Source organism: Pinus tabuliformis, chromosome 6 (assembly GCF_031772625.1).
Source record: "Pinus tabuliformis cultivar Carrire ecotype Pingquan chromosome 6, CPIR1, whole genome shotgun sequence".
Lineage (NCBI taxonomy): Eukaryota > Viridiplantae > Streptophyta > Pinopsida > Pinales > Pinaceae > Pinus > Pinus tabuliformis.
In genome coordinates, this window is record NC_142292.1 from 724,468,799 (window position 1) to 724,485,211 (window position 16,413).

General features: G+C 36.5%; 1 protein-coding gene and 1 pseudogene across 4 annotated transcripts; both read left to right on the forward strand.

Moving 5' to 3' along the window:
• The first annotated feature begins 4,280 nt into the window (after nucleotides 1-4,280).
• LOC149260745 (SNW/SKI-interacting protein A pseudogene) lies at nucleotides 4,281-6,230 on the forward strand (annotated as a pseudogene). The gene is made up of 2 exons (XR_016258316.1): nucleotides 4,281-4,528; nucleotides 4,642-6,230. The product of XR_016258316.1 is annotated as an SNW/SKI-interacting protein A pseudogene (transcript).
• A 2,950-nt stretch (nucleotides 6,231-9,180) lies between these two features.
• On the forward strand, nucleotides 9,181-14,929 carry LOC149260746 (ran-binding protein 1 homolog b-like). 3 transcript variants are annotated; one of them, XM_089380611.1, is made up of 4 exons: nucleotides 9,239-10,072; nucleotides 10,232-10,357; nucleotides 14,656-14,742; nucleotides 14,836-14,929. In XM_089380611.1, the coding sequence occupies exons 1-3, from the start codon at nucleotides 10,030-10,032 to the stop codon at nucleotides 14,703-14,705; spliced, it is 219 nt and encodes a 72-aa protein (XP_089236737.1). In that variant the 5' UTR covers nucleotides 9,239-10,029; the 3' UTR covers nucleotides 14,706-14,742; nucleotides 14,836-14,929. The 3 variants fall into 3 exon arrangements, 2 of the variants coding, with proteins under 2 accessions (XP_089236736.1, XP_089236737.1); XM_089380610.1 differs by lacking the exon at nucleotides 14,656-14,742 and having other exon boundaries at nucleotides 9,181-10,072; XR_016248331.1 differs by lacking the exons at nucleotides 9,239-10,072; nucleotides 10,232-10,357 and adding an exon at nucleotides 14,090-14,553.
• The last annotated feature ends 1,484 nt before the right edge of the window (nucleotides 14,930-16,413 follow it).

Consider the following 16,413-nt stretch of genomic DNA (forward strand, 5'->3'; position numbering starts at 1 on the left):
TAATTTGATCTTCATATTGTATATCATCAATATTGCCTTCTTCTATAAGATCATTTGCCTTTGGAAATTGTTGGTTGTCATGGTGAATTGCCTCATCTAATTTATCATTTTGTGAAAATACACCTCTAGCCCTGCTTGTCCATACTGCTAAAGGAATGTTGTCACCATCATCTAGTTCACAGTCCTCTGGTTGAACATCATCATCTTGAACATCATCATTGATGCCAATTTGTTCAATGTTCCCCGATTCTTGAACTATATTTGGTTGGTCATCATTACTTTTCTCTGTATTGATTGAGGCATCTTCGAATATATGCCTTAATCTTGGATCATAATGAATGACAAATATCCATTTTGGATCCAAAATATCTTCATAGAAAAAAACCTGCATGTGAAGAAGATAAATATATTAGATCTCCAGTGGTATCAAATTTTATTATCAATGAGAATGTATATATCCACAATAAAAAATGAATTACAAAATTACATACAACCGTTATTTCTTATATTTCTTATATTGTTTTAGTGAAAAAATACCTGCTCACAATGAATTGGTAGAACATAGGGCTCCTTATCCAGTGGTAGGTATTTTGATGAATCTATAGAAAACAATCCACTATGGATATCATGTCTCCGTGTCCTGTTAAATGCTTCATACCATTTACATTTAAAAATACTACATTTGAAAGAGCGGTAATCTAACTCAATAATTTCTTGTATTTTTCCAACGTATTGAAGATTCCCTTCAATAACATTTTTATCTTTTGAACTTGCTCGACTTGATTGCTTGAAATCAACCATGACACCACAATCGAAGGATCGTCTTTTTGCATCTACTCTTTCTACACGATAATGATGACTGTATGCCCACATTGCAGGATACTTCCTCACCTGTGACAAGCCATTTACTTGAGTGAAATTAAATATGATTGTGCATAGTTAAATAGTTAACAATGTGATTAATGTATTCAAGCAACATTTTGTAATAATTCAAAATTTACCTTTTTTTCACATCCTCTGCACATGTTGATCTCATCTTCTATTATGTTTGCATCTATTCCTTCCTCATCTATTTGGTTTTGAATTTGTTTAGAAACCCATTCTATTGTGCATTCTTTTCCCCATTGACCGGAAATATTAGTGGGAAGTGGGGTATTCCTTGGGTTTGATATCTTAAATTGTTTCCTTGCTTCTAACACTTCTTTCCTTTTTATATCATACATATCAATCCATTTATTCATGAATTCCATTTGGTAGAGGACAAATTTGTTGAGCACAACACTTTCATCAACACCTATTAAAAATCAACATGTATAATTCAAACTTAAAATATTATTCTTTCAATTCGGGAAGCCCAAAATGATATAGTAAATGATTCTAAAATAACTATAATAATGAATATTTTACATACCAATTACTTCTTGAACACCATTAGTTTGAGGCTTTTCTCCATCTATAATATCAGATGCACGTTCTTGATCCCAAAATTGTGCACCATCTTCAAAATCTTTACCAAGGAATTCACATAGGAAGAAAAATGCTTCATTTAGTACATACCCTTCAGCCATGCAACCCTCTGGATGTGCCTTCTATCGGACATATCTTTTTAGGTTTTTCATGTATCTCTCAAAGAAAAACATCCATCTTGTTGAAATGATACCTGCCATTTCAATGTCATCAACTAGATGTATAAGTAAATGGACCTGTAGGTCCATGAAACTTGTAGAGAGCTCCTTTTCAAATACACATACAATTTCTGTGATTTCTTTCTTCCATCTTGGCACTTCAGACTCATGGATCTCTTTAGAGGTCACCCACCTAATTAGATATTGTCATTAAGTTAGTATGAATTTTTAGTGACATTTAGAATGAGATATAATATATCATTGTATCATATAGAGGAACATTTCATACCATGTAAAACCTTGTAAATATCAAGCGACCACATACCTCGTAAAGGCTGACAATTGACATATGGCATTCCTTAAGTCAGTTGTAAGGCATGAATCCCCTCTTATTGCTAGTGGCATGATATGCTATCAAACCAAATTATTATAGTTCATTAGTATTGATTTATCATAATATATCAAAATAAGTTTTAGTAAGTAAATGATAAGAATAACAATTAATTGATGTTAATACCGTCATAAAATTGTGATAATCATGTGTTTTGAATCCTGTGATATGTCCCTCTACTGTAAAAGCTTTATTCAATGATGATCCATATCCAGTGGGTGTTCTTATTGAACGAATCACATTTTTTAGTTGATCTAACTCTTTCCTTTTTAGTATCCATGGAGCTTCTGCATATGATTCATTTTCCTTACTTGGCCACAAATGTCTTCTATCAAATTTGGTACGTGAAAGAGCAATATCCCTCCTTGATGACAAAGTGTCTTTATCTTTGCTAGATATATGTCGAAAAATAGAATCAGGGACATTTTTGAAAACATGCATAGGATCTATTAAATGAGATATTAATAGATCCTTCCAGTAAGGGAGATCATAAAATATGGATTTCCTTTTCATTCCTTTTGGCATTTCAACCATAACTTGTTCTGGTTCCTCAATTGAATGATCATGACGAAAAAAATGGTTCCAAGCTTTTGATTCAGCATCTCCATACATTTTAAGCCAATCAGCTGGACCCATAACCTTGGGAGGAGGTTTATTTTCAATTTTTCCATCAAATTGATTCTTTAGGCGGCTTCTGAACTTATGGTCAGGTGGTAGAAAAACCCTGTTGTTTGCATATATAACTTTGTGTAGATCTTTAGAATATCGCCCCTCAAATTGTTCTGCACATCTTGGACATGCAAAAATCCCTTTTGTTTGTAGCCCTATAATCAATAACTAGCTTACATAAGAAAACAATAATAATGTAATACTTATATACAACTTGAATTGAAAATAAATTATGATGTACTACGAATATGCAAATTATTTGATCTCTTACCAGAACAAACACCAAGTCCTGGGAAATCATGAATTGTCCAACATAGTATGCCATAAAACATGAAGGACCTATTTGATGGAGGACGTGATATGTCATACATTCTTATGCCTTTCCATAACAATTGCATCTCATCAATAAAAGGTGCAATGTAAACATCAATTTTTTTCACTTGATGTTTTCCTGGAACGATGAGAGTTAGCATAAGGTGTTCCTTTCTAACACTCATCCATGGGGGAATATTGTATACTATCAGTCCAACTGGCCAAACACTATAATTTGAGCTTAGGAAAGAGAAAGGGCACACTCCATCCATTGCAAGTCCTAACCTAATACTGCGAGGTTCATCCTTGAATTTTCTTGGCCATTTTTCCTCTATATGTTTCATTGCTTTGGAGTCCATAGGAATTCGCATGAATCCATCTTTACTCCTATTCTTTGCATGCCAATCCATCAATTGTGCAAGAGATTTACAACGAAACATCCGTTGTAGTCTAGGAATAATTGGCATGTGTCGTAAAACCTTATTTGGAACCTAATTTTGACTTTCACCTCTTCATAAAGTCTATGGACAACGACTCTATAATGCAAAGGAATTTCAAGTTCTCCCATTCTATGGGAATGTACGAACAACATGCAATTCAACATGTAGTTCACGGGCACTCATGGATAATGTTACTTATAAAGAACAACATATAATCAAAGGTTAGATTCCATAATGTATAAAGCAAGTGTAACATATTACTTATTTTTATTTTTATTTTTAAAGAGTGAGAAAATCTACATAACTCAATTATAAAACCAACAGTGAGGATAACCATCACTAACTGTTATCTGCTAGGCTAATATAGGTTGACTCATTATTATTATTAAAGAAAAACTATACCACTTATAATTACTTGCTAGTAATTTCACTCTTGCAAGATATTTTGAATCTTCAGTAATTAATCTATTTCTTTACCTTCAAAAAAGGCAAATTCTTAACCAAATAAAAACAATTTTTCATTAAAAAAAGTTGATTAAATTTAACTTTACAACATTGATAAAGCATTACACCGTATAAAGAACTTAAAACTCAAAATGAAAAATAAGGTTCAAATAATAATATCAAATCAATTAAACAACATGAAGGGATCTTAATGAAACTAGAAGAGATACCCAATTCCTTGCCTTAATTTTAATGTTATTTTAGAAAAGGTATTTTATTTTCCAATATTTTTCCATTACAAATCTAGGTAACGGGGAGACTTGAACCTCAATAAACTCATGAGATAATTTCATTATGCCAAATTATTTTACGCACCACCACTAAACTTACTCACCGCCGAAAACACAAGGGGAGAAAATCGATGGGATAAATCTTTGAAGGATTTATTTAAATTTCAACGAGCCGGCTGCCGACCAACAAATTCACATTGTAACCTGCATGGTCCCGTATAAGTATTTTGACAGCTTACCGCAGAGAGGGTTTCATTTTTTCGATCAGGGTTTGGTGCTGCTCTCCGATGTTCAACTGCAGAGCTTCGAAGAGAATTTGAAATTCTTCGAACGGCGCGCCGATTCTTCATTCCACGGGTAAAAATATAAATAAAACCCTCAAATTATTCTCTCTGCAGAAGCGCCAGGTTTCATTTTGAAGCTCTTTTTGGACTAGGTTTCAATTGTATTATCTGTTCTTCTGTGTTCAGTGCTTAGTCCGTTTTCGAAGATGGCAGGATCACTACTTGGGAGCCTTCCAGCTCCCAAGGTAAACAACGGGCCACAGTATGATTTTGCTTCGGATCCATGGTTCAGGGATCGGGTAGATCAACACCAGCCCAATTCGGTCGTAAAGGTTAAGCAAATACCCCCTTACGGGAAGCGGGCAGGATTTGTCCCTCGCAAGATCGAAGACTTCGGCGATGGGGGCGCCTTCCCAGAGATTCACATTGCCCAATATCCACTGGACATGGGGCGCAAGGAAGAAAGGAAAGACACCAAGATTCTGCCCGTGAGCGTTGATGCCCAAGGATCCTCTTGAGCCTCCCAAGTTCAAACATAAGAGGGTACCAAAAGCTTCCGGATCACCCCCCGTTCCTGTTATGCATTCACCTCCGAGGCCTGTGACTGTCAAGGATCAGCAAGACTGGAAAATCCCACCTTGCATCTCCAATTGGAAGAATCCCAAAGGGTATACAATTCCGCTCGACAAGCGTCTTGCGGCTGATGGAAGAGGGCTCCAGGAGGTCCAGATTAATGACAACTTTGCGAAGCTTTCAGAGGCATTGTATGTAGCTGAACAGAAGGCCAGAGAGGCGGTTGAGATGAGATCCAAGATCCAGAAGGAGTTGATGCTCAAGGAGAAGGAGAAGAAAGAACAGGAACTGCGTGCTCTGGCTCAACGAGCTAGGATGGAGAGAAGTGGAGCAGGTGCAGGTGCAGGTGCCGGAGCCGGTGCTGGTGGTGGTGATAAGGTCGCTATTGGAGTACCTGAAAGGGCAACTGTCACGCCCTTTGCAGGTGGCAGTGAAAGGAAGACGGAGTCTGATCGTGATGCCCCCAAGGAGAACATAAGAGAGAATAAAGAGGAAAGAGAGGAACGGCTTAAGCGTGAAGCGCTTCGCGATGAGAGGAGAAGGGAGAGAGAAAGGGAAAGAAGGTTGGAGGCTAAAGAAGGGCACGTTGGGAAGAAAAGCAAGATTACCAGAGACAGAGACCGTGATGTTAGTGAGAAAAGGCCAATACCACTGCAGGTAAAGGTGAAGTTGCCTACGATCAGAGACTATTCAACCAGGAGAAGGGCATGGAGTCTGGATTTGCAACTGATGATCAGTACAATATTTATGATAAAGGTCTATTTACTGCTCATAACACACTGTCCACTCTTTATAGACCCAAGAAGGATGCAGATAATGAAATGTACGGAGGGGCAGATGAACAGCTTGATAAGGTGCTTAAGACTGACCGTTTCAGAGCTGATAAAGGATTTGCTGGTGCTACTGAAAGGGGTGGACCTAGGGACAGACCTGTTGAGTTTGAAAAGGATGCAGAAGAAGCTGATCCATTTGGTTGGATTAGTTCTTGACAGAAGTGAAGAAAGGGAAGAAAGCAATGGACAAGATTGGAGGTGGAGGAACCATGAAGGCAAGTGCTGGGTCTGCAATGAAGGAAAGTTATGAAGGAGGCTCCAGTAGGACTCGTGTTGACTTTGAGAGAGGGCGCTAAATTTGACTATTGCCAAAAACTGGTAAGCGCTTCTTTTGTGAGAGGTTGGTCGTTGTTAATGCCTCGAGAGAAATTTTATTGGGTGATTTTATACTTGATATGAATGTGAACAACCAAATTAAAATTCTTCTCTTTAGTTACAGAAACGACTTGTTGCCACAACTCTTTCAAGTTTCATGGGTATGTACTTAGCCATGAAATCCAGGGCAAAGCATGTCACAATGCATTTAGTTGTGTCATGCATACAATAGTATTCTCTTAAAATTTGTAATTTTAAAACAATCTTATTGTTGTAATTTCTGTTTTATGTAATGACTAAAACTGCAAAAGGGTTGAGTGTATTACTGCCCACTTTAATTTCCAAAGTGTTTTAAAAAAAAACACGATTTCAGTTTGGTGCATTTTAGTTCAAAGATTTCCAAATCGTTATCCTTATTATTGGTTGGATGCAAATTTGTTTTGGTAGATATGCTTTTAATGGTTAAATTACTGTATTTATTATATATTTGCTTAAAATTGTATAAATTTTAACTCAGGAGAAGTATTTATATCATAGGTAGGCTAGTGAGCTGGCACTATGTCATCAGAACAATAAAATTAAGATTGTCTAGTGCATCTTAACATATTATGGGGGCTTTAGCAGAAAATTATCTCTCTCTTGAAACTTTGTCGAAATGTTACGAAGTATGCAAAGTTGCTCTCTATACATATATGGAATCCCAGTTTTATCATTTAGGCCAGCATTATGCTTGTGGGTTCATTCTTGCTAGATGCAAATAAATTGAGTATGCGTGCTGTTGATTAAGAATTGGTTAAACACTGTAGTAGGAGAAGCAGTTTGCATTTGACATACTTATAATGCCCAATTGTAATGATATTAGTTTTTTGATCCCATATCAGTAGAAGACAAAATCAATTATCTTCTTGGTCACAATTATTTGTGTAGGTGTGTAAAAGGAGAGAATTTTAATCTTACTGTTATTGCCTCATAACTGCTGAACTTCTTTGCTTGTATTTCAGTGATACTAAGATGTTGAATAAGAAACTGGTTCATTTTGGAATTTAATCTCAACAGAAAAATGAATTTAATCTCAACAGAATCAAAATATTGTACATTTCCCCCAGCTATACATTTGAGTTACATAATCAGCTAATTCCCCAACTGAGATCTGGTTTGCGGGCTTTTAAAGATATCTCAGAATATATAGAAATGGCTGAGTAACTAGCTATTGTTTACATGTTCTATTTTTCCCGTGGGCTGAAAGAGAGACTGATGCCTACTTGTAAAATTTCATCGGACAATGAAGAAGGTCCTATGGGACACTCTCACCCTAAGTCATCTCATTGGGGAACTAACATTTTCCACCCTATGTTGAGCAATAGGCATGATACAATATCTCATCCATCCTATTGCTTCTTGATCTTCCAAACAATAACCCTCAAGAGTCATGTGGTAGAACACATTGCATCATATGTTTGGGTGAGATTCCTGACTTACCAAAGACAAGGATCAAACACCATAGCATCCTTCCAACTTGTTCTTTCACAGCTTCTTCAAGGGTGTGAGGGTCAACTTGAATAAACCTGTGAATACTTCTTCAGGAGTCTTGTTGTCCAATGATTGATGGGGTACCTGTTTTGAACATATACAACTGCATTAGTTGCTTCCCCCAAAGGAACTTCAACAACTTTTGATCATGGAGCATGGCATGGGCAACTTCTACAATAGACCCGTTCTTCCTTTTGGCTATTCCATTTTGTTTGAGATTATAGGGCACAATCATCTCTTTCGTGATGCCTTCTTGCAAATATTTATGAATTCATTGGAAATGTACTCTCCACCAATGTCAGACCTGAAGATCTTAATTTTCTTTCCAGTTTGATTTTTGACCAAGGCTTTGAAATTCTTGAACAAATCGAAGGCCTCATCCTTATGCTTCATGTAATATATCCATGTCTTCTTTAAAATATCATCAATGAAGATAATGTAGTAGAGATGACCACCAATGTACGGGCATCAGACCACATATCTCGTAATGACTGAGATGGAGGATGTCTTTTGTATTTTTGTCTTGTTCTCACTAGAGGGAAATGGACCCCTTCTCTTCTTTCCACTAGCACATCCAGGACATACTCCATCGTGTTGGGCTTGAACATCAGGAATTCCAGAAACCAATTTCTTCAATTTCGTGAGGACTGATCATCCAATTTAACTGATGGAATCATATATTATTTTGGCCTGCTAGATTTGTTTGGGTTTGAAAATAGGCTTCTAGGCTAAATTTCACACGTCTAACTTCTCTCTGCTAATCATCTGCTGGAACATCATCACATCATGGATAAGTTTTGCATGTGTTAATTTTAGGTATGATCTATGCTTAGAGCAATTTACTTCAATTTTTCATATTAGCCCAATGACAATATTCAGATTAGCAATCGCATCAACATGATAGTAAAGTGCAGATAGAACATAAACATAAACAGTAGAAGACAAGCCAAGAGAAGAGGACACAAGATGTGGCACCAGCCAGGGACAAACCCCAATGTGGGGAACCCTTGATCAATTCTTCTTATAATCTTCAATAGTTCAGCAGAGAGAGAGATAGTACAAATACATAAATCTGAGAGAGAGAGATCGTACAAATACATAAATCTGAGATTTTATGACAGCAGAAGAAGGTACATCATTATGACAGTCTTCAATCATCAAGAGTGCTGAAGCATATCCTGATGCAGCATTCTTCAAATCGCTAGCTGCTCCAGCAATTCTGGTTGCAGGCCAAAACTCCCTTGACTGTGATGAATGGCTAATCTGATCAGTCTCCGAACAGTCCTAAGACAGCAGCCCCAAGGTAACCCTTGCTATGGTGCTATGGCCCGTGGCCTAGCACATAGCAACACTGAAGAAAATGTCTTCAAAACATCGCCAACCGAATGCTCAAAGCATCTCTTAAAAGTGTTGTAGACTTCTTGCTGCACTGCTGCAATTCTGGGACTGTTTAGGGCACCAATCACAGTCCCTAACAGTTCATCAAACTAGCCCAGAATTGCTTTCCCTTTCTGCGGCTCTCCTCCAATAAGATGCTGCCCTCCATGCTGCTTTTTTAGAGCAGATTCAAGCCTAACATAAGGACTGTCCACCCTCCAGCAAGTCCTAATCTTGGCCTTCAAGATCAGGGCCTTGGCCTTCCAATCAGCAACTCGGACCCTTATGAAATTTTGAGATCAGGCCTTGTCATTCACTGTAACTTCAAGATCACAACATGACTTAAGTCGCTGAATATGATTGACAACTTCTGGTAAAGTAGATTTATTTGATTCTTTATTTTTGTGTTTAATATGGAACCTATTAGTTCCTTTACCAAAACACCACATCCCCGCAATAGCTCTCAACATAGATATTTTATTACTTCCATTTTGGCTCATTATCAATGAGTAATCTCCTTTAGTGTTCCCTAATGACAATCCTTCAATAAGAGTCATAATGCACTATGGTGTATGCATTATGGTAGGTTTGCAACCAAATTTCCTTAGTGGAGCAACAACTGCATTACTCCCATCTACAGTACTGTAAGAGACAGCCCTGTCAGGAACAGAGTATCGAAGAACTTCTTCTCTACAGAAATAGGCTTTCATATCAGCAGAACTTGGGGTGATAGTGATTGAACTTTTTTGAGCTCTAAAGTCCTGAAATATTTCCTTTTCATATATACTTGTTGGCATTTATGGTGGTGGTGGGGTAGGAAGAAGAACAATCTGCTGAAGAGTTTCATTCCAATTTTTCATCCAATGATGGGAATCAATGGAAGGAGCGTGGTGTAGGAACAGTAAAGTTTCTTAAGCACAAGGATACTACAAAGGTTCGGCTGGTCATGAGGCAATCCAAGACATTGAAAATATGTGCAAACCATTTAAGTATGTAAATTTGTTTGTTTGTTTTTTTTTTTGTGTAATTTCCCCCCTGAGATTGTAATAGCTTATCTTACGTCCAAGTTTTAAGAGGCTTTCTGTGCCGAGAATTTGTGTTGATCCTTATTATCTGGATTATATTGTTTTTTTTTTTTTGCCTTGCAGTTCATTCCCCAATGTCACTTCAAGAGCACGCAGGTAGTGATAAAACTTGGGTCTGGCATGCAACTGATTTCTCAGATGGGGAACTGAAGGAAGAACTCTTCTGCATTCGTCTTGGCTCTGTAGACAGTGAGCACTGTTCTTAGACTCTTCTAATCCTTGTTATGATCTTTTCTTTCTGTCTTGTATTTTTCTTTGATAAAATCAATGTTTGAGTACCTATATTCTTGGATCATTTCATTGAAGGGTTGATTTTGCATATGTTCTTAGGATGCTTTTGTGCAGATTATAGTGGGTTGGTAAGGGATCCCCCTCCCCAAACACCCTATCAGCATAGTTAAGACTTGAGTTTAGGGTGGCTTTAATTATCTCTGGTAATAGCAAATGATACGGAGGATTGTGCATAACCCACCCCCTTTTTGATTCCAATAAGCAGAGGTGGTCACTATGGTAATCCGATTTCAATTTGTAGTTAGAAAATGGGGTCACAACTTTCCATATTTTTTGTTTTGTTTTGTCTTTTTACATCAAACAATAGTATATTTATTAGAACCATAGTCAACTAAACAAACAGGAAACAATTTATTTGACAGGTGGAAGAAGTGATAGGCTTAGAGCAATTGAATTGTAGGCCATGCTTCTTGACAAATTGATGAACAGATGTCTCCTTACTTGAGATTTAGGTTGGCACCATGGCACCATCTTGTCCATCATTATACACTAATCTTGTCATTATCTTCTTCACTGTGAATGACTGGCCTGTTCCCTGCAAATAAATCTGGGCATAGAGGAGCCAATCCAAGAACAGTAATCTCTAGCACAAGACAATATTAATGATCTAAATACCTAATCCTGAAGCTTGAGTTTGATTTTTCTCTACTGGTTCTGAATCTCTGATTGAGAATCTCCCACTCGTCATTATCAAACCTTCTCCTTCATCATTGGCATCAGCTGCACTGCTGAGGTACTTTGGTTGGTTTTCATTGGACTTGGGAGCTTGAAGTTTCAAATGATTATAGTAACAGACAGCGAGAAAAGCCAGTCCACACCCACTCAAGTTTATGACTGTAACCTTTTCATTTATTACAGACAAAGATTATGTTATGAGCAGCCAGTCCTTGACAAGACCAGCAACATTCATAGTCAAGGCTGAAGTCTTTCCTATCAGAAGAAACACTGCAAGATTAAGAGCCAAGGCACAAGAAGAAATGTCATGTAATCCAAATCAAAGGAAGAGACCCTGATTATCAGAAATGGGTATTCTACTAAGGCCCAGGGGGTGCTGAGAAAAACAAGGCAACAAGGAGCAACAAAGATGTGATGGGATTCAACTTAATCCCTTTTGATGTTCGTGGAATTTGTATGAGAACCAATTGGGTAGTCTCACATGCAACTGCACTTAACTGGAGAATCACCTCCCATGCATTCATCTTGGCCTCCCCATAAGCTGAAATAGTAACTCCAATGGATATGGCCAACATATTGGCCTCGGGCTCACCTTTATAAGCTTCTTTCTTTAGGGAAACCACAATCAAATACACAGCAATGGGAATTAGAGCTTTCAGCATTTGAAATAATGATACTGAGAGGAAAACATAGGCAGAATTTGAAAACCAGAGACCCAAAGAATACACTTATCAATACTATGGGTTCAACGAGCTTGAAGACTCTTACAATAGCAACAGCCAGTGTTGAGTAGAAGCCCATGTGAATCATGGTGGGACTGATCACACTAAAGTTGTCAATCAATGGCAACTCCAATGGATATGGCTAACATATTGGCCATGGCCTCACCTTTATAAGATTCTTTCTTCAGGGGAACTGCAATCGAATGCATATCAAATGGGCACAAGAGCTTTCAACATTTGAAATATCGATACTTTGAGAGACATGCACCAAGGGCTGCATCATTTAGGATTTGTACTCAGTTTAGGTGTCATATTCAAGGGGAAGTTGTTATGCTTTCCACCACTTCATAGATTGTTAGAGTGATGAAACAAAAGAGGCTCCCTCTTGAGGCTAGATTATGTCATTCATATCAGCTGTGTTGTTGATGTCCTAGCTCAGCCAGGTCTTGCCAAAACTCTGTTGAGGTGCAAAATTTATTATAAACTGAAATGTCTTCACAAGAATTGACCTCATAAAATGCCATAATTACAAGATATGCCATACATGGCTGTGATTATGGCTCGCAAGACCCTTAGACTTTGAGCAATGAGGCTCGCAACATCACTTACGATTATGCACTCTACAATTCTGTGACCAGCTGAATGTCAAGCAATTGAACTGCGATTTAAATCCTATTTTGTCAGCAATAAGTACTATACTTTGTCTTTATTTAGTGTAGAGAACCAAGCACTTATTCTGCTCATCTATAGAAGGGACAATGGTTGTTTGCCTATGAGGTATAAGGAAATCCTATCAGATGTTTTGTATTTTCGTATGGAATTGAATCATACTCCTGCACACTGTAACATTCATATATATCAACCTGTAGAGGCTTTAATAACACCTGGTATTTTGGTTAGTGATTTTATTGGACTTCATGTGCATATCCTACATGCACAGGATGGACTATTCATATGTTACAGGGTATTATTCTTATTATTTAGGGTGCACATCTTCAGGTGCTCAAGAACGATTACTAGAACAGTCAGTTAATTCTGCAATTTAAAGGATGAAAAAGGAGGTTATAGGAGTCTAGTTTTGGTTCTCATCCACAATGTCACACTAGTCTGCCTGGGCATGGTTCTCATGGTTTAATAGTGACTTGAGGAGTCATAATACCATAGATCACTAAACAAGAACAGCTAAGGTAGCCCAAGGACAATAGCCATCTTTACACATTAATTAACAGGTCTTACATTAATTATCCTAGGGGGTTTTAATACTTCCAAATGCTTAAAAAATAGTTAGCAGAGCATTCACATTACACATTCCAGCAATCTTTTCTATAAACCAACCAAATGCAGTCAGGAGAGCCCTCCTTTTAAACTATACAACCTTATTGTTAGTATGATCAACCTTATTTTAATATATAGTGTGACAAACCGTATGTGACAGGCCAGTGGAAAACTTTTCTCGCAATTGACTAAGCGACGTCCTGCGAGCCAGACTTGAGACGGAAACCCTCGTCAGAAGTATATGCTTGGCTCTTTTCCAAACAAATGAAGAGTCAATGAGGTTTTGTGTAATCACTTCTGGTATCGTATTGGGTTATTGTTAGAAGCGATAATTGGATTCGGATTCTCATCGAGTGAGTTGTTCTGCTTTCTCAATTTGAGAGGGTTTGTTTGGAGGGAAAAACGAAAGAGGACATACAAGAATAGTGAGGGGAAAGATGCAGAGGAAGAGGATTGAGAACATCGCCAACAGGCAGGCTAATTTTTCAAACGTAGGTGGATTGCTGAAGAAAGCTTACGAGCTCTCGGTGCTCTGCACTGCAGAAGTTGAACTTGTGATTTTCTCCCCAGCAGGAAAGCTCTATGAACTGTTTTTTAGTGCAAATCCTACTATTTTGATTCTAATAATCATGGCTATGCAAACCTCATGAGATTCTTACTAATAACCCTGGTGGTGCAAGCCCTAGTAAGCTCGATGTTGAAAAACTTAGTGTAAAACCTCCAAATCGCTGGTTTTGTTGTAGTGCTTATTGGAGAGTATATAAAAAATTTCACACCTTTTTATGAGATATGGGAGGAAAACATGTTAAAGATTTTTAATAAATATAAAATTTCCAAAATGATGCTAGTTACGTGTGATTCTTTTTTCATTGTTTGTGATTATGAAAAATGAAACTCAATGTTTGCTCATTAGTGCACGCATATTTCATTATATAATTGCATATAGAAAAATCATTCCAGAGCCGATAACAATAAAAGTGAAGAATTTATGGTCCAATATTATATTTAAGGGAGATGTTTAAGGATGATGTTTGAATTTTGTTTTTCATTTTAAGACATTTGGAGCAAATATTAGGAAGGACTTTGAGAAAGGATTGTCCTTGATTTTCGAAAATGGAGTTGTTCCTTTCCAGCCATATGCCCAAGTGACCATCAAAGGGAGAGCTCATATGTTTTTTGGATGTTTTCTTTATAGCCATTTTTTTACACATATCCATAGAGTCCCCATGCCATTGATGTGAATTACTTGTTCGGTTTTTTTTAACCAAAATTTTTAACCAAACAAGAAAAATTAAAAAAATGCCTCAAGATCAAAGACTGAAACAAAGACCTATTGACATACCTTTTAAAGTATGGAAAGAACTTGTAAAATCATATGAGAAGTTGGATGCACAAAGAAAAGTCGGCAATGAGAGCATTCAGGTATTGAATTTTTCATTAAACATTATTTAGAATGTATTAATACTTATAAGTATCTTAGACATGTATTTGTGTGAAAATAAATTGAATTGGTTTATGTTTAAGGACAAGGCATCCAAGGCGAGGTTAACCAAGACAAAAGTCACTCATCGTAGTGGCCAGAAAGGTTTAAAAGCACTGATAACAACCTTTGTAAGTATATTAAACATGCGATATTTTTTTAATAAATTTTGTACTAGAAGAAAGTCATTGTTATCTAATTTCTCCCTATTTACTGATTGATAGGAACTAAAATATGGAAGACCTCCAAATCATTTGGAAAAGGAGGTGCTGCAGCAAAAGAGATGGGTTGAATTTGTTGTTTGGATGGACTCTATGGTATGTAATCTTAGTTGGATTTCCAATATACTTTTAAACCATATTTTCATTTTATTTTTTAGTACTATTAGATATTATATCTTACCTCATTTTATGGTTAACATTGTATAACAAAAACATGCGTTGTGTTATGTAATTAATACTAACATGTAATATTGATTTTTTTTGTCAGAATGCTATAGGTAATGGTCGCCAAGATGATGATCCAAATTATGTTCAACATATATTAGGAGATGATGAGGATGAGGATGAGGATGATGGTGGTGAAGGAGGAGATGATGATCATAGTTGCGGTGTTGGTGATGATGTGGATCAGAGTAATGAGGATGGTCAAGATGATCATGAGGATGATCTTGGTGGTGGTAGCTAGGCATGCACATGCATTGTTTTTTATGAAGAAATTATTGTGTAGAATGACATTGTTATGTTTAGATGGGTGTTGTGAATTTACCCTATATCAATGAGACATTTTGATTTTGTAATCATACGATGAGTTTGATTTATGTATGTTGTTAATTTATCGTAGAATAACGATATTCATGAAATATTTTGATTTGTTAATCATATTTGAATTTTAGTTGTTTTGATTAAAAATAATACTGATTTTATTAGTATTATGTTGCTATTTTATACATGTTTTAAAAATTGTTAATGACACATTGTTATTTTTTTAGATGGATGTTGTCAATTTCTCTTAAATTTCTTTACAAATGATTTTGAATTGTGATATATGCTTTAATGATATTTAGAAACTATCATATATTTCACTATGAATCTATAAAGGGGGTCATATATGTAAAGAAAAATATACTCTATATAAGAAGTCAAATGCGGATGTAACCATGGATGCAAAATTGAAAGTAAAATTGGATGTTAAACTAGGAATTAATACAAAATGCAAACAATTGACATACAAAGTGTTTTAAATTAGAAGTGAAAAATTGTGCAATAGTTGACACAAAGAAGGGAACAAAACATGGCATACAAAAGGATATCAAATTGGGCAAAAACAAGGACACATAAATGGGCACCAAATTAGATGCAAAAAAAGACAACAAATAGATGTAAAATAAGATGCAAAGTTGAGTGTTAAAAAGAAGCAAAAAATGTTACAAATTAATATGCCAAATGATGATGCAAATAATGGTGTAAATTTGGGATGCAAACTTGGGTGCAAAAAAGGAAAAAAAAAAAGATGTAAGAAAAGACATAAAACATGATGCAAAATGGGGCTGAAAAAAAAGTGAAACCAAGGATGCCATATTGGATGTAAAAAATGATTCCTAATCTCATGCAAATTTAGGCTCGAACTCAGACACAAAATTATATGCAAATGTGGACACAAAATGAGGCAAAAAAAGATGCAAATTTGGATGGTGAAAACGATGTAAAACTAGACACCAAAAAAATGCAAAATTGGATGAAAATGTCTGTGTAAATAATGGTGCAACATTGGACACAAGTAGACACAAAAAAATGGTGCAA

Coding starts and splice junctions, on each gene's coding strand:
- LOC149260746 (XM_089380610.1), top strand. CDS start 10,030: ATGAGGCAATCCAAGACATTGAAAATATGTGCAAACCATTTAA. Junction 10,073..10,231: donor AATATGTGCAAACCATTTAA/GTATGTAAATTT, acceptor TTTGCCTTGCAG/TTCATTCCCCAATGTCACTT. Junction 10,358..14,835: donor TCGTCTTGGCTCTGTAGACA/GTGAGCACTGTT, acceptor ACTGATTGATAG/GAACTAAAATATGGAAGACC.